At 44.2% G+C, this 18,781-nt stretch overlaps 1 protein-coding gene across 4 annotated transcripts in view; it reads right to left on the minus strand.

Annotated features, from left to right (window-relative positions):
• The window catches only part of FAM193A (family with sequence similarity 193 member A), a 182,061-nt gene that overhangs the window by 37,846 nt on the left and 125,434 nt on the right, over nt 1-18,781 (minus strand). For all 4 annotated transcript variants that reach the window (XM_028492429.2, XM_007105073.4, XM_028492427.2 and 1 more), the window contains exons 8-13: nt 12,081-12,158; nt 10,699-10,811; nt 10,322-10,564; nt 7,838-7,991; nt 7,543-7,722; nt 1,979-2,230 (exon numbers count right to left, since the gene is read on the minus strand). In XM_028492429.2, the coding sequence (XP_028348230.1) occupies nt 1,979-2,230; nt 7,543-7,722; nt 7,838-7,991; nt 10,322-10,564; nt 10,699-10,811; nt 12,081-12,158 (1,020 nt within the window). The remainder of the gene's footprint in view (nt 1-1,978; nt 2,231-7,542; nt 7,723-7,837; nt 7,992-10,321; nt 10,565-10,698; nt 10,812-12,080; nt 12,159-18,781) is intronic.

The raw sequence follows: 18,781 nt of genomic DNA on the forward strand, positions 1-18,781 counted from the left end.
CACCCCCCCACTCCCAGCTGTGTGGGGACCATCCCGCTGATCGGCGCCGGCCTCTCCGAGAAACCTGCTCTGACGGAGCTGACGATGAGGCTGTGTCCTTCTAATACAGCGCGTTTCTTCTCTACCATCTCCTACGGGGCTGGGAACACACGATGCATTTAGGTACAGACGCAGCCACAAGTCAAACTAACTCCAATAACACAAACCAACTTTGCAAAACCTGGTTAAGTGACAACATAAGATTGTTTAGAAAAGCAAACATTTTTATACCAGGTACAAATGAAGTATTCTGTCAAATGCATCTTATTTTTCCAAATAAAAATGGCATCCAACTAGTGTATTCTAAATGTATTTGAAATAATCTTGACGTTAATACTAAAGTGGCTGAAATACAGCTTAACAGCTTGTCCTCCATATTTGCCTTTCCAGCCACGAATCTTTCACATCTATCTACTGGATTACAGTTTAATGGGTATCAAATGAATAGATTTCGATACAGAGGATGCTACCCCCGAAATGTTCTCCTTCCCCTTTACCCTTCTATAGACTACTTATAACGTCCTGAGAAAAGGCCAAAATTCAGGGGGAAAAAATCAGTTTTAACTAGCGGTCCCAATAGCCTTTGGGAATAATCAATTTCACTACTTTACTTGAAGATTTTTAGGAACTAATTCTTGAACAGCTTCCACCAGCAAGAAAGTATGAGAGACCATTCTATACCCCTTTCTCCGGGTGGTTCCCTAGGGACTAGAAACTGGAGCTCTATTCAGGTAAGAACAGGGAGCCAACAGCTTCCCGAACTCACACGTTCACCCAGAGGGCAAGGGCTGTGGATCGGGCAGGCCATGAAAATAGCCTGGCCTTGAATACATACCTGAATAATGCTATTGAAAATCACCCGATTAACAAAGGTATCATTAAGTGTTCAAACCGAGCAATTCAATCTAATAAAATTTAAGCATAAATGTGAGTGGTCACCAAGCACTTATCGTAAGAGAACATGACAAGCTGATTACACTCTGTTATAAACCAGTGGTTATAATCTCTCGCCTGTGCCCCTCCCCAGCTATGGCAACGTGTGGCCTTCTTGAGAAAGCCCCTTCCAGGCCACGTCCTCCCTTTCTCTCCCAGTGGAGAATCACTGCTTTAAGTAACGTTATCAGTAGAGTTTGGGGAAAATTCTACTTTTGACTGACTAGAACTAATCACACGAGGCAGAATAAGTGACCAAAAAACAAAAATTCATGATAAGAGTCAATAAAGGTAAGTTCAAAATAGCTAGAGAGGCACCAAGAACGAAACTACCCTGAAAATCTCACTGCAAAGTCTAAGATACTAAACATAAACCTGAGGTTCTCGGGGAAGAAATGCACGCGAATCACACTCTCCCAGCCCCTCGCTGCTCTCCTGGCCTGGCCTCCCGGTCTGCGCCCAGCCCCTCCCACTCACCGGCCGGCACATGGGCGTGCAGGGTCCCTCCTTCAAGCTTGTTCCTTTCTACATAAGAGTCCTCGGTCTCGTGCTTAGAGGACAGTCATTTTAGACTCTGAGGAGCCCAGCCAGTGTTAGAGGACTCATGTCACATTCAAATGATTTTACCCACCACGCTGAGAAAAAGAGCCAGGCCTCGAAAAGCTGCGGGCAGAGAACTGACCTGCCCTCTGGGTGGGGAGAAGCCCTGTGTGGAGGGTCCCCGAGTACAACCCGTCACTCCGGCACCATCTGAAAAACTCTTCACGTACTAGTTAATTCTGGAGGAATAAACCATGTCTTTCATGATTGCTTTTACAAGCGTAAACGTTCAAAATTCTAAGAGTTTAAAGTATTACGGTAAAAGGAAACATTTACAGACCCTCCAATCAAGCGCGGATGCTGCCCTACACAAGCTGCCAATTTATGGATTTCCGTTTGTTTAAACGTGTACCCCTCAAGGTCTGAGTGACGGGTGAGCTTTCCAGCCCCTTCTGCCCTGACTTACCTTACTGTGTGTGAAGGGGGGCGCTGTGTACAAGGTGGGGTGGATGAGAGGGCGAGGCAGGTGTGGGACGGCGTGCAAGGGCACATGTCCGTGGATGTGGGGGTAAAGATGCAGAGCGGGGTGTGTGGGCTTCTCGGGGCTCAGGAACTGGTGGCCGGGAGGAAGGGCTCCAGTGGTCACTGCCGACGGCGTCAATCCCGACGCCTCTTGTTTACAGACATGACATTCACAAGTGTTTGGAGCTTGCTCTGCCTAAAGGGAAAGAAAGAAGAAGCATTTAGTAACTTGAGTGTTTAGTATTTAGGGAAACAAAGAATTGTATGGACTGCATTAGAGCCAGTCACACAGCAGATCCAAAGGCAGCAGGGCCCGTCCTGACACCCCAGGTTGACGGGTCCCTCCTTGTGAGGTAAACGAGAGCCCCCAGGACTGGGACTGAAGAGACCTGAAAAGAGAAGGGGTGCGCACCTCACCCCAGCTGGGTGTCTGCTGAGGCAGCAGCCACACCCATCTGCATCCCGCGCCTGTCTGAGCAGGGGCGAGGGGACCGGCAAGATGGCAGAGTGGAGAGAGGGAGCTGGGACCAAGGACAACAAGACCACCGGTGCCAGGCTCCGCCGGGCTCACACTGCTTAACGGACGGTTACATAGAGATTCCTCAAAATGCACCAGAGATGGGACTTCCGGCTAAGGTGGAATGAAGCAGTCGGTGACCCTTCTCCCTCAAAACAAGTGTAAAACTGAACACAATTGTCAAAGGCAATCGTTTTGAGGCTCTGGAAATCAACCAAAGGAAAAAAACAAATTGAGAAGCGTTTATTCATGCAAATCTGCTAGAACTTCTAGGTAAGAACAGAAGGAGTCTAGCCTTCTTGCCCAGGGCTCTTCCTATTCCCAACTCCCCACGCTCCTTAAAAAACTAAACTTTAAAACAAACAAACAAACAAATAAAAAAACATAACTCAAGAATCAAGAGCAGAATTAAAATGGTACACTAAAATTTTCTTTGATATGAAGAAAGGAAGTAAAGGAGGGACAGAGGTACTAAAAACATGAGACATGGAGAAATAACCAGCAAAATGGTAAACGTAAATATTATCAATAATCACATTAAATGTAAATGACTCATTCCAAACAAAAGGCAAGGACTGATGGACAGGATAAAACTAGGAGACCAAACTAAAAGACTGGAAGGCAAATTTTAGACTCAAAGACACAAAGAAGCTGAAATTAAGAGCTGAAAAAATATATAACATAACAGTACTCCGAAGACAGGTGGAGTATTAATATTAGACAAAATTGTCTAAGATAAGAAGTATTAGCAGGGAAACAGTTCATAATGACAAAAGGGCCAATATACTAGGGAGATAGAACAATAATTACATAGATACACATTCAACAACACTGCCCCAAAATGCATGAATCAAAAACTGGCAGATTTGAAAAAGGAATAGACAACCCAAAAGGTATACTTGAAGACTTCAATATGTCTCTCTCAAAAATTTTCAGAACTAGATAGAAAATCAGCAAGGATATAGAAGACTTGACTAAAGCTATCAATCAACTTGACCCAACTTTCATTTTCAGGACCTCCACCTAATCGGGGCAGAATACAAATTATTTTCAAGTGCACCTCTAGGATAGACCACATGTTAGGCCATAAAACAAGTCTCGATAAATTTGGAAGCTCTAAAATCAGTAATCTAAGCTTTAGATTCAACAAGCTAGAAACAGAACAAACCAAAGCCAAAGAATATAGAAAGAAATAATGGCGCTCAGAACAGAAATCAATGAAAGAGAAAAGAGACAAACAGAGAAAAGTAACAAAACCAAAAATTGGTTATTTACAAAACTGGACAAACCTATAGCCAGACTGACTGAGGGGGTTAAAAAGGAGCAAACAAAATTACCCAAATCAGGAATTAACATCACTACAGACTCTACAGAATTAAAAGAGAGTATAATAAACAACCATATGATATCAAATTAGACAACTCAGATGAAATGGATAAATTCCTAAAAAGACACAAGTTATCAAGCTCAACCCAAGAAGAAACAGAAAATCTGAACAGACCTGTAGTAAGTAAACAAAATTTGAATTAGTAATTACAAAATTTCCCACAAAAAGAGACCAGGCTCATGGGATTTCACTTGTGAATTCTATCAAATATTTAAGAAATCTCAATCTTAGACAAATTCCTTCAGAAAATATAGGCAGAACAAACAATTCCCAATTCATTTTATGAGGCAGGTATCACCCTGATACCAAAGCCAGACAAAGACATCATACGGATGGACAACTATAGACCAGTATCTTTTATTAGCACAGATGCAAGACCCCTAACAAAATAACCAATCAAGCAACATATGAAAAAGGGACTATATGCCATGAGCAAGTGGAATTTATCCCAGGAACACAAGGTTGGTTTAATATATGAAAATCACTTGATGAGATACACCACGGTAACAGAGTAAAGGATGAAAACCACACGGACATCTCAACAGATGCAGACAGGGCATCTGAAAACCCCAATACACGTTCATGATAAAACTCTCAAGAAACTAGGAGTAAAACAGAATTTCCTCAACTTGACAAAGGACATCTATGAAAAACCTACAGCTAGCATCATACTTTACTGGTCAAAGACTGAATGCTTTCTCCTGAGACTGGGAATAAGCAAAGACATCTGCTTGCACCACTTCTATTCAACACTGTACTGGAGGTTCTAGCTAGCTCAACAAGGCAAGAGTAGGGGATTAAAAGAATCCCGATTGGAAAGGAAGAAATAAAACTGTTTATTCACAGACAACATGATCTTGCATGTATATAAAGTCCAAAGTAATCTACCAAAAAAAAAAAAAAAAAAAAAAAACAAAAACCCCAAAAACAAAACCACGAAACTTCGACCCTTCTAAAACAAGTTTATTAGCAAAGCTGCAGAATTCAAGATCAATATATAAGAATCTATTGTATTTCTATATATTACCAACAATCAATTGACAATCGAAATTAGAAAACACATTATAGAATCAAAAGACATCTAATACTTAAGAATAAATTTAAGAAACACGTTCTAGAACCAAAGACTAGAAATTTTTAAAAACTGCTGAGAGAAATTAAAGATGACCTAAATAAATGGAAACAGCATGGTCACTGACTGACAGATTCAATTTTGTTAAGACTGTATTTTCCCAGAATTGATCCTTATCATCCCACAAATAAAAGATTAGGCCCAGAGGATTTTGCTGATGAATTCTATCAAATATTCAAGAATTCAATGCAACCTCTATCAAAATCCAAGCAGGTCTTTTTTGTAGAAGGCAACAAATTGTTCCTAAAATGTATACGGGGAATTCCCTGGTGGTTCAGTGGTTAGGACTCGGCGCTTTCACTGTGGTGGCCCAGGTTCAATCCCTGGTCGGGGAACTAAGATCCCACAAGCCATGCAGTATGGTAAAAAAAAATAATAATCATAATCATAATCAAATAATAATAATAATAAATAAAATAAAAAATAAAACGTATATGGAAATGCAACGGACTTTGAGAAGCCTAAACCATTCTGAAAAAGGCCCACCAAGCTGCAGGGCAGATCCTACCCAATTTCCAAACTTACAATAAAGCAGCAGTCAAGTAGAGTATGGGTTTAAGGACGCAGAGATCAAATGAACAAGATTCTGAGTACAGACATTAACCCATACATTTATAGTCAACTGATTTGCAACAAATAGCCAATGCAATTCAACAGGGGAAAGGATGGCCCTTTCAACAAATGGTACTGGGACAACTGGATACCCAAATATGCAAAATGACGAATTTGGACCCTAACCTCAGACCATAAGCAAAACTGAGTCAAATGGACCACAGACCTAAGTAAGAGCTAAAATTATAAATATTATAGAGGAAAAGAGCGTTTTGTATTAGGTAAAATTTTCTTGGATATGACTTCAAAAGCATGATTCATAAAAGAAAAAATTTATAAACTGGAATGCATCAAAATTAATAACTTTTGCTTCTCAAAAAACACCATAAAAAAAACTAAGACACACCACAGACCAAAAGAAAATATTTGTAGATCACATACTTGATAAATGACTTGTACCAATATATAGAGAACTTTTTTTTTTTTTTTAATTTTTATTTATTTGGAGGTGCTGGGTCTTAGTTGTGGCATGCAGGATCTTCGTCTCGGTATGCGGGATCTTTAGTCGCAGCGTGTGGACACTTAGTTGAGGCACGCAGCATCTAGTTCCCTGACCAGGGATCAAACCCGGGCCCCCTGCATTGGGAGTGTGGAGTCTTAGACAATGGACCACCAGGGAGGTCCCCACAAAGAATTATTAAACTCAAAAACAAGATAGAGAAGGAAATGCAACCCAAACGGCCCTTAAATAGATGACAGAATGCTCAACTTTGCCCATAAAAAATGGAATGAAAACTGAAACCTCACGGGGTTACCACTTCTCATCTATCAGACTGGCAAGAGTTCAAAACTCTTCCAGCGGTAGGGGAGGGCATCACGCTCTGACCTGGTAAAGCCACTCCTGGTGACCGCTCCTAGGGACAGAACTGCCTACGTATAAAATGTCAGATATGTAAGGTTACTCACTGAATAGTTTATGATGGGAAAACAAACGGAAGCAAACACAAGTGTCCGTCAGCAGGGACTAAAAAGAAAAACAAAACAAAACTATGACGCGTCCACACGATGGAATACAAAGAGAGCAGCAGCGGAGCAAGAGGAAGTGCGCTCTGTACAGATGAAGCTGTGGTCAGGACACATTGCTAGGCAGGGAAGAGAACAGAGTGTGCATTGGTATAAGCCTTTTTCATGAAAAGGCGAAGAATATTTGTATTTGCATAAATAAATACTGGAAGGACCTATTTTTAAATAGGTAACACTGGTTACGTATTGGGACTAGGGGCTGGGGGTGAGCAGGCAAGGAGGTGGGAGCGAGACTTCTCAGGGTAGTAATACCTTCTGGTGTCCTTTCCTGCAGATTTACACCACCTATTAAAATGGTTTTAATCAGCCTGGACCTTCATCTGTTCTTCCTTTCATTTAAAAATCGCTTGAGCGTCTATTATAAAACTCTGAGTCTCTAAGAAAAAATAATAGTCTGGTAAGGTACCCGCACCTTTGGTTAACAGAAAAACAGATACCAAACAGGAAAAAAAAAACTCCCTTACAAAACCAAACTTTTCTGAAATTTTAACATTCCACTCTTTCATTTTATTAAAAAAAAAAAAAAAAAAAAAAAAAGCCTTTCCCTTGCTTCCCAGACAAAAAACCTCCACAACACTTAAATATCTAGAGCTACTCTGCGGCGCCGCAAAATCAAGATTATGTTGATTACAGATTCAGGAAAGAGGAACAAGACTAAAGTGAGGGTACGAGTCACATTTGCTTATTTTGCAAGTATGCCTCAACTCTCTCCAGGTCTAATCTTCAGAAGTTTTTCGAAATAAAATAATTCTGTATCCAATAACGCTCATGTTTAGAGAAACTAGAGGCAGAACAGAGACCTCTGGCAAAACAAAGTTCGAAAAAATAAAATCATACCTGCTGAGTTGAGTAAGATGGGGGTGGACTGTCCACTTTACTTTCCTCCTTCCCAGGGCTCCCGTTTCCTAGAGCCGTGTCTTCCTTCGGGGCTCCCGGGGGCTCCCCGCTACTTTCGCCGTCTGCCTCCTCGTCATCAGCCTCTGAAGAACTACTGCTGGTACTGCTTACCTGAGGGGACTTTAAAAACAACCCTCTGTAATTCACATTTTTCGAAACAGAAGAACGGAGGAAACTGACGCACCAGACACCGTCTGATGTCACTTACTGTCACTATGAAGACGCACGCTCATACCTCATCCTTCAAGGCCATGTTTTCCCCGCCACCGTTCAGTTCACCGTGGATTCCATTCATGCTGGCCACCACCTCGGCATCATCATAGTTACTCAGCGGATAAATATCAGCAAATTTAGCTGACAGTGGTGCAACATCTTCATCATCACTACAACTGAGAAAGCACAGACGTCACCACAGGGCCGCTCACCGCAAGCACAGGCGAGTGCACCACCCGCCAAGCAGACACTGTTCTCGTTCACAGGAGCGTTACACTGAGTACCACGCGTGCTGCTCAGCATCTCCTAGTAACCTGAACGCGAGAGGAAATGCCTGGAAGATTACCATTTGTGCTACTGGGAAGAACGGAAAACAAGACTCCGAAAGGAGAAACATTAAGGAAACCACAAAATTTAAGCAGATTAACTGACGTTGCACATCTATTCAAGCTGAAGTGCCCTGGTGTACAACTGTTCTCTCTGCCATTTCCAAGCAGACACAATTTTTGATTCTAATTAAAGGGGTACGGAGAACAACTGCAGGTCTTTAGCGTTTGTTTTTATAACCGCCAAAATTTCAGACACAGCCGGCTGAACAAAACACTGAAGGCACTTATGTGACAAAATACTACAAGATTTTTCACTACAAGGCCAGCTGTGGCCAAGTCCAGTCATAATCTTAATTATCAGCTTTAGCAAGACATCCAAGCGACGGGCAAATGGAGCATCTACCAAAAACAAGCACGAAGACTTCAAGGCTAGAACCTATGAAGACCACTTAAAACGTACGACTTTCCGGTTCATGAAAAGAGCTGGCGCACAGTTCCTGGCTCAGTGTGCATGGTTCAAGGCATGACCGTAAATGGACACCCCACGGGTCCACGTAAACATGCCACCACGTCCGCCTTGAGCCTCAACACTCAATGGCCTCCAGAAGGAACAATCCTAAGAACTGGAGACCTTTTGGCTTTAGGGACGAGTGTCCAGAATTCCCAAACTCAGGTTCTTTTCCACTCTTAGGAAAACAAGAGTCAATGGACTACAACGTGCTATCATCCGGAGGTCATCACAGCAAGCACGGACAGTGCCCAGCAGGCCTCCTGGGGGCCCACTGCACCTGAGGGAACAGCAGGCTTTGCGCTGGGCTGCACCCACCCCTGCTCCCGAGGAGTTAGCATCGCCACGATCCAGAGGAGGAAGCCAAGGTGCAGAGATGAGGGAACTAAACCACGTGCTCCATGCGATGGAGGCGACCCCAGAACCCGTGAAGTCCAGACAGCACTGCAGCCCAGCGACTAAACCGCCACACTTCTATTTCACCAACTTAGAAGCGGCACCACGAGAGACAACACGAACCAGCGGCCACACGGAGGTCCTCGGATCATAGAGTGTCTACCAGGAAGACACGGATCACAAGGTGCTGGCGGCCAGATGCCCAGAGCATCCGCGCGTGGCCCCGGCTCCGCCACTCAACGCAGCGTGGGAGGCCACGGCTGGCGCCAGCCGCCAAGACACAGGAACAGGGCGAACTCTTCCAATGTAAGTTCTTATTCGACTACACACGCTGAACTGCGGGATGCACCCGTGATGAGCTAGCTGGCAGCTAGCGGTGAAGCCCTGAACGCTCTGCACCGGCTCCGAGAGCACAGGCTCTACGGCTATGAAGCACCTTGAGTGCAGTGAAAGGAGTCACGGAGTTCAGGCCAACCCCTGTACAATTATTTTGTGTTTGAGACCAAATCCATATTGAGAACTGGAAGGCTCCGAAGGAAAGCCTCAGAGTCACCATGCGACATCCAGACGAGGGAAGAGAGAAGTCTGAGAAATGCGGGGCGCCATCCCTCCACCGGGAGCCACGGCAGGGCGCCCGGCACCCACACACACTGTGACATGCAGAGGCATGTTTTATTTCTTAAATAAAAACATACAGCCGCGTGCAGCCTGTCCAGAAGCTAGAGCAGGTGGCCTCAACACGAGACACGCCCGCAAGTCCGAAGAAACACGGGCCCGCTCCCCTCCCTGTGGACCGGCGACAGCTGCACAGCCACCTCGCTTGTACAAAACATCCTTCTAGGTGATGTGGGAACACGGAGAACAGAACCTTTCAATCGCTTGCTAAAGTGATCATCTGAGTTCTTAGCAAGACATGGAACAAGCATGGACGCTGGGCTGACGATGAGGCGGAATGAGCAGCGGGCTGGCCACGCGTGACTCGGCGAGCGCGGGCCAGGCCGGCGCGGGGAAACGCTTCCCTGCAGACCAGCATGTGTGTGTTTGTTTGCCTGACTGCATTTATTCATTCACCTTCTTTTAGGCCACGTCATGAAACAGTGTCAAAGTTTGGGCTTACTGATTCCATGTTTTAAAAGCTGTTTAAAAAAATGAAGGGTCCTTTTTCTTGAAAAGCACTACAATGCTATCCATACTTCTGTAGACATTACTGTCTCCATTTCTCATCATTGGATTAGTTAAATTTCTGAAACCTTGTGACAAAGTCACGACTTACAAAGTTGGTGCAGAGCCATTGTCTGTGAGGATGAGTCTGGGATGTTGCTGAACTGTAACGGGAGAGCTGGAACCTGAGCCTGAGCTTGCTGATGACACGCTCGGTGGGCGCATCTCAGAGAGATAGTCGGGAGCAGAGTCCACCTGGAGCGGTAGCTGGTGAATGTGGATGTCGCCGGTGACGGGGGGGTCCATGATACCACAAGTGAGGATGTGTGAGAGGCTGCAGTCATCGCAAGCACATCTGATTGGGAATTAAGGACAGTTACCGAGACAGCCAACAGAGAAGGTCAGACCGTGCTCTTTCGAGGTCGGTGCCGGCCCTCTGCGGGGTCAGCGAGGGTCCCGCAGGCCCGCTGCGCGCACACGCAGGCTCACCTCCTCCTGTAGTTGCAGTTGGGGCAGTCAGGCATGCTCAGTCGCGACGACAGCACGTGCCTCATGGTGTCCGTGAAGCTGTTCTCGCCAGTGACGGCCTTCTTGTTCGTCAACTGGAGGAAACCACGAGACGACGGGTTAGTTTTGCCAAGACGCACCGCCCCATGACACAGCTGATATTTTCCAGTAATTATGGTAGTGTGTGTCACACTCAGAACCAATGACCACAGCTTCCTAAGGTGGGGCAGGCCAGGAAAAGGGGCCGCAGATGTGTGATGCACATAGCCGTGGGGCTGGGAGAGGCCCTGACACAGGCCAGGGACCAGTAACCCCTAACAGGCTTCCTCACCAGCAAACACGCTGCAGCGCCCCTCACAGCAGACACCCAGCCTTTACCCTGAATCTGCCATGGGCTTGGTACTTGCTAGGTACCAGGAACGTAGAGATAATCGCTGCCATCAGGCCTGTGCACACAGAGCCGTGGCAGCACCCAGCGCCCATGAGTTAAACAGACAAACTTTATGAGGCACGACGGAAGCTGGACAGTCGGCACAAAGACGGCAGTGGGCGGGTGGGAAGGAACACAGCAGTGAGGAAGGCCAGCTGGAGAGGACGCCAGTGGAGCATGGAGAAGGGTGGACCCGGGAACCACCTGGGAAGCGGCACCTAAACTTCCACTGGAGCAGGCGAGCCTCTGGATTTTAGAGAAGGAGCCTGTGGGCCGGCTGGGGCGATGGGATGGGTGGCGGCCAGAAGAGCCACGGGACAGGACACAAGCCACGCAGGTAAGCGAGCGGAGCACGGGTGCGGGAGAGGCTGGGGCCACTGACACCTAGGGAAGGCCAAAGGAGCACGCCCGGCAAGGGAGGCTAACTGGGAGAGAAGCCGGCACATGCACGGGAAGCCAGTTTCCCAATGAAGTCCAATGCCCTGAGACCACCACACCGCAGCCCCCGGGAGTTCTGCCAGGGCGGCAGGCAGAGGGGTGGGGGGGAAGAGCCGCTGGAGGAAGGGGTGCGCCGGGGCCGCCAGCAGCCACGACGAAGGCACGGCCCCTGGCACACGTGGAGCGCACCAAGTCCCAGCCCTGTGACTTCACTGTATGCACCCTGGCGAGTAAACCGGGGACACGCCACCCGCCTAGGAGGAGTCCGTGGGGACTCAGGGGTGGCTGTGGCCCGAGCGGGTGGCTCTGTAAACGTGGGTGGTCCCCTGAGGGATACAGGAGAGAAGGAAGTGGGAAGGAAAACCAGTTTACACCACTGCCATGAACAGTGAGCAGAACATGTAGTGTGGTGTGGAAGCGCCGGTCTTTTGGAGCCGTCCACCCGCAGGGAGCAATTCCCATTCCTGTGAACCGCCCCTCCGGCCCACAGCCTCACCTGCTCTTCCATGAATCGCCTTTGTTTAAAAAGCTCCCAGTCTTCTGTTAGCATGCGCTGTTTGGTTTTCATTGTCATCTAATTCGTGAGGGATGTAAAAAAACAAAAAGTCTTAGTACCAGCAAGAGCTACCCCGGACATTTTCAAGGGGAGATTTTTAAAATGATACATACGAGAGACCGCGTCTGCAGACAGAAGCTGCAGCACTACAGGAACACTACCTGATACTCGATCTCAGCGCCTCACATGACTCGCTCAAAATCATCGCAAATACTTTTCTTGCATGAAAAACACAACGAGGAGTTCAGATTTTAAAGAGAAATTAACATATCAGAGGTGGATCTGTCAATACGGTGAGTGGACAGTCATGGTTCACTGAACAACAACGAGGGGCCCTGCACGTGAAGTGTGAGCCCTGGGGACGTCACCCTGAGCGCCACAGCAGGCACCAGGGGCTGCGGCGGGAGGGGGCGGGGGCCGCTGTTTGAGCACGAGCTTCAGCTTGTGAAGATGAGAGAGTTCTGGAGCTGAACAGTGGTGACGGTCACAGCAACGTGAGCGCACTCGGTACGAACGAACCGTAGACTTAGAAACGGTTAAGGTAGTAAATTTTGAGTAATGTAGATTTTGCCACAACTAAGAAGAAATTGAGGGGAATAGGGAATTAAGGATGGGCTCAAGGCACTGCCTTATTTGAAGGAGGAGGCTATGAAGTGATTAAATCTTGGTGTTTATATAAATGTATTCTTGTAAATTAACCACTGAAAGGATATGGGATACATATCTTCAAAATTATTAGAAGAAAAAACAACGCAAGAGGGCATATAGTCAGTCCTACAGGGAAGAAAACGCTCCCAAGCAGGAGCGCCCTCCCAGCTGCTGGACGGGATGCTGCTCGATTCACGAACCACCTAATAAATAGCCTATTAGATCTTCAAATTAAAACAAACAAACAAACAAGCACTGCCCGTTAAACCCTCCAAAATAAAAGAAGAGCAACTTAATAAAAGCAAATTCATGCACTTAAAAATTTTTAATAGTTTATTAAAAGTATTAGAGAAGAAACCAAAGTTGAAATTACAGTCTGTTTAGAAATAATTGACAAAGAAAGTCCCACAAATCAAATTTTATAAGATGAGCCCAAGATGTAGAAGAAAATGTATAGTCTAGTGGCATTTATGAGAGAATAGAACAAAAAAAAAAAGCCTGAAAAGTATGCGTTCAATGTAAGAAGCCCAAACAAAACGAAACAAGAAATCGACTACTAAGGAATTAAAGGTAAAAGCTGAAATTTGGAAAACCAAGAAGTAAATGTGATCAATAAATCCAAAAGTTGGTTCTCTGAACTCCCTCCCAGGCCGAACAAGGGAAGAAAAGGAACAACAAAAACAGTGGGCGTGAGAAAGGACACAGACACATAAAAAGATTTTCTAAAATCACAAGAGAAAACATCTATACAATTTATGCCTTTCATATCTAAAGAACAGCTGCAAACAGGTGGCTCACGGCTACCTTGTTGGCCCTGCACAATGTGTTTTACAAGCTGAGCCAACATGAAAAAGCTTTTTTTTTTTTTTTTTTTTTTTTTTTTGTGGTATGCGGGCCTCCCTCTGCTGTGGCCTCTCCCGTTGCGGAGCACAGGCTCCGGACGCGCAGGCCCAGCGGCCATGGCTCACGGGCCCAGCCGCTCCGCGGCACGTGGGATCCTCCCAGACCGGGGCGCGAACCCGGTTCCCCTGCATCGGCAGGCGGACGCGCAACCACTGCGCCACCAGGGAAGCCCTGAAAAAGCTTTTGAGATTTCACCGAACAATCTAGACTTGTGGCCTCTCCCGACAGCTGGACAGCTCAGAGGGCAGGCTGTGGGCACCGCTGGGACACCAGGAGCGCTGGCCGGCCTCCTTTCAGGGGCGCGAGTGCTCTCTCCTTACAGTGTGAAGTTTAGAGGCAAGGGGAGTTCTCCGGTAGCCATCATGCACCCATTTTCATCAGCTGCCCTGTAAGCACAAGCTTAAGCCCACCCTTTTATATGAATGATGTGGATAATTTCCCAGGCAAATATCAATTTGTAAAACTCACTTAAGAAGTAGAAAACCCCAAGTAGGTTCATGAACACAATGTTTACTGAAAAGGCAGTAAAAGATGCTGAGTCCTTCTTCCTTCCCCTGCAAAAATGAACCAGGCCCCAAAGTTTCATGGTGGGGGCTATGCAAACCCTTTGTAGAACAGGAAAGTTGAACTATTCCCAAAAACTGGAAAAACATGGAACGTTCTCAATTCATTCTATGAGATTAGCATAATTATCCTTTATACAAAACAAACAAGACCTCAAAGATGAAAACTCAGTAATACCTCAGAATACAGATATAAAAATCCTAAATAAAATACCTAATAATGGATTAAAGAATAATATATTATAATCTAGTAGGGTTTAATTCCAGGAATGCAAGGATGTCTCAAAATTAGGAAGCCTAATCTAATTCATACAAAAACACACAAAAAGAGAAAAAAACATACGAATTTAATGTCTATTCCCGCTTTAAAAAAATATTTTTTAAATTTATTTATTTAATTAATTTATTTTTAGCTGCGTTGGGTCTTCATTGCCGCACACAGGCTTTCCTAGTTACAGCGAGCGGGGGCTACTCTTCGTGGCGGTGCGCAGACTTCTCATTGTGGCGGCTTCTCTTGTTGCAGAGCACGGGCTCTAGGCACATGGGCTTCAGCAGTTGTGGCACGTGGGCTCTAGAGCGCAGGCTCAGTAGTTGTGGCGCACGGGCTTAGTTACTCCGCGGCACGTGGGATCTTCCCGGACCGGGGCTCGAACCTGTGTCCCATGCACTGGCAGGCAGATACTTAACCACTGCTCCACCAGGGAAGGGCTCTTTAATTTGCTAAAAAGTATCAAAAATTTGTATGGCAAGCATCAGACTTAATGTGAAACCTCCAAAGCGTTCCACAAAAGCCAGGAACTGATCAAGGATGCTGCTGCTAGTAACTCTTACTCATGACGCTTTGAAGATTCTAGCTGAAGTGAAAAAACAAGACACAGAGTTCAAATGCTAATAAAGAGGATAAGACAAAACTATTATTATTTGTAAACGATATCATGGTCTCCTAGAAAACTCAAAGCAATCAATTCCAGAACTATCTGAGAGATGATAACACGGTGAGATGACTGGACACAAAGCAGAACTCAGCTTTCCTATAAGGACCAGCAGTAACTCCTTAGAAAATTTATTCCACCGTTTAAGATGCTACTCACGATAGTCCCTAAAACTGTAAAACACCTACGTATAAATTCAGTAAGAAATGTACAAACTATAAAACCATAATATAGGCTATAAAAGACAACCTAAAAAAAGAGATATATGCCATATTTTTGGATGGGAAGATTCAATATTGGTGCTAATTCGCCCTTTATGTAACGTGGGTCTGCAGTTTTCAGGAGAAACATTTTTCTTTCGTGAGTAACTATTACTGTTGCAAATTTTAAAAATGATTTAAAATGAGCTAAACATTAGAAAAAGTAATCATTTCTTTATCTTACTACAGAGCTCAGTACAGAGTTGTTTGATAAATATAATCAATAGAAACCTCCTCTTTGACCTCTTCACAGCCTCTGGGATTAATTCTGTGGAACATTTGGGTATCTGTAGGCTTATACATATGTGTCACACAACAAATAAAGGATAAATCTTTAAAAGCAAACAAGAACAACGGATTTCAAAGCTGTCAACTGTCTCCCCATGGCCATACTTATTTGTGAATACTAATTACTTCACAGATGTGCAACATTTTTGCAATCTTGAATTACTATGTAGTTTCTAAAATGCTACTTGATTAGAAGAGACTGATATCCATTCCAAGGATTCTAGAATGACTGGTACCCTCTGGATGCAACTAAAAGTGCTCGATTTCCCTAACTGGTATTAATGGCATTGTAGTTCCTTGACAGGTGAATGAAAATAAGAATGCACCTTTGGGTTGCTTTAGTGAAAGAGGATGGTTTTCCACCATCCTCCAAAAGACAGAATGCTTTTTTTTTTCCTTGTAAAATACGCGTAACAAAAAATAAACCATCTGAACCATTTCAGCGGTATCCCCATCTCTCTTCATCTTGCAAAAGTGGAACGCAGTCCCCATTAAACAATAACCGCCCGCCTCCCCGGGCCCCCGGCACCCACCCTTCTACTCTCTGTCTCTATGGATTTGCCTACTCTAGGGACCTCAGGTGAGTGGGATCAGACAGGACGTCTTTTTGTGTGTCTGGCTTATTTCACTCAGAGCAATGTGTTTAAGGTTCTTCCACGTTTCTAGGTCTTCCACATAGGTCCGTGACTCACTTTGAGTTACCTTTTCCATATGGCATTAGATAAGGGTACAACTTCATTCTTTTGCAGGTGGATACCCAATTTTCCCAGCACCATTTGTTGAAAAGACTGTCTTTTCCCCATCGAAGGGTCTTGGCACTCTTGTCAAAAATCACCTGACCATATACGCAAGGGTTTGTTTCTGGGCTTTCTACTGTATCCACTGGTCTATATGTCTGTCTTTATGCCAATACCACGCCACTTTGATCACTGTGGCTTTGTAGAAAGTTTTCAAATCAAAAGTGTGAGCCCTCCAGTTTTGTTCTTTTTTCCCCCAAGATTGTTCTGGCTATTCTGAGTTCCTTGAGATTCCATGTGAATTTTAGGATGGGTTTTTCTATTCTTCAAAAAACATCATTGGGATCTTGATAAGAGATTGCACTGAATGTGTAGACCACTTTGGGTACTACTGACATTTCAACAATGTTAAGTTGTCCAATCCAGGAACACAGGAATGTGTTTCCATTTATTTATGCCCTCTTTATTTTCCTTCAGCAATGTACAACTACATTGTACAATGCAGTTCTCACTGTACAAGTCTTCCACCTCCTTAAGTTAATTCCTAAGTATTTTACTCTTTTCAAGGCCATTGTAAATAAAACTGTTTTCATAATTTCCTTTTCAGATTGTTCACTGTTTGTTACGTACAAAAGCAACTAATTTTTGTGTGTGCACTCTGTATCCTGCTACTTTGCTGAATTCACTTACAGTTTTTCAATTCTAACAGTTTTTTTTTTTGAAGAGTCGTTAGGATTTTCTATACATAAGATCACATCATTTGCAGAGATCGTTTTACTCTTCCTTTCCAATTTAAATGACTTTTATATCTTTTTCTTGCCTAACTGCTGTGGCTAGATTTTCTAGTACTATGTTGAATAGAAGTGGTGAAAGCAAGCATCCCTGACTTGTTCCTGATCTCAGAGGATTAAAGGCTTTCTTTTACTCTTTCATTTCTTTTAAAATTAATTTTTATTGGAGTATGGTTGCTTTACAATGTTGTGTCAGCCTCCACTGCACAACAAAATGAATCAGCCATACATATACAGATATCCCCTCCCTTTTGGACTTTAATCTTTCGTTATTGAGGATGATGTTTGCTATAGGTTATTTATATTTGTGGCTTTGATCATATGGAGGTAGTTTCCTTCTATTCCCATTTTGTTGAGTGTTTTTAATCATGAACAATGGTGAATTTTGTTAAATGCTTTTGCTGCATCAACTGAGATGATCATGTGGCTTTTCCTTGTTGATGTGGTATGTTATATTAATCAATTTTCATACCTTGAAACATCTTTGCATTCCAGGAATAAATCCTACTTGATCATGGTGTATAATCCTTTAAATATGCTGAATTCTGTTTGCTAGTATTCTGTTAAGGATTTCTGCATCAACATTCATAAAGGACACTGGTCCGTAGTCTTCTTTTCTTGTAGTGTCTTTGTCTGGCTTTGGTATCAGACTTATGCTGGCCTCACAGAATGAGTTAGGAAGTGTTCCCTCCCCTTCAGTTTTCTGGAAAAGTCTGAGAAGGATGGGTATTAATTCTTCTTTAAATGTTTGCTAGAATTCGCCTTTGAAGCCATTGGGTCCTGAACTTTTCTTTGTTGGGAGATTTTTGATTACTGATTCAATCTCCTTACTAGTTATAAGTCTATTCAGATTCTCTATTTCTTCATGATTTAGTCTTGGTTGGTTCTTTGTTTTTAGGAATTTGTCCATTTCATCTAGGTTATCCAACTTGTTGGTGTACAATGGTTCACAGTACTCTCTGGTAATTTTTTCATTTCTGTAGGACTGGTAGTAATGTCCCTACTTCATTTCCGACTTTAGTAATTTCAGTCTTTTTTCTTTTCCTCTTAGCCCATAAGCTAAAGGTCTGTCAATTTTGCTGTTCTTCTTGAAGAACCAACTTCTGGCTTCACTGATTCTCTCTACTGTTTTTCTATTCTCTGTCTTTGTTTACCTCTGCTCTAATCTTTATTATTTCCTTCCTTCTGCTAGCTTTGGATTTAGTTTACCTTTTTTTTCTTTCTACAAGTTGCAAAGTTAGATTGTTGATTCGAGATCTTTCTTTTTTAATGTAAACATTTATAGCTATAAGAACAAGTATTTTTAAAGAAATAAATTCACTTTCAGTTTTACTGTTCTGTGTGTGTGGTATGCGGGCCTCTCACTGTCGTGGCCTCTCCCGTTGCGGAGCACAGGCTCCGGACGCGCAGGCTCAGCGGCCGTGGCTCACGGGCCCAGCCGCTCCGCGGCATGTGGGATCTTCCCGGACCGGGGCACGAACCCGTGTCCCCTGCATCGGCAGGCGGACTCTCAACCACT

The sequence above is a fragment of the Physeter macrocephalus genome, chromosome 7 (assembly GCF_002837175.3).
Source record: "Physeter macrocephalus isolate SW-GA chromosome 7, ASM283717v5, whole genome shotgun sequence".
Taxonomy (NCBI): domain Eukaryota; kingdom Metazoa; phylum Chordata; class Mammalia; order Artiodactyla; family Physeteridae; genus Physeter; species Physeter macrocephalus.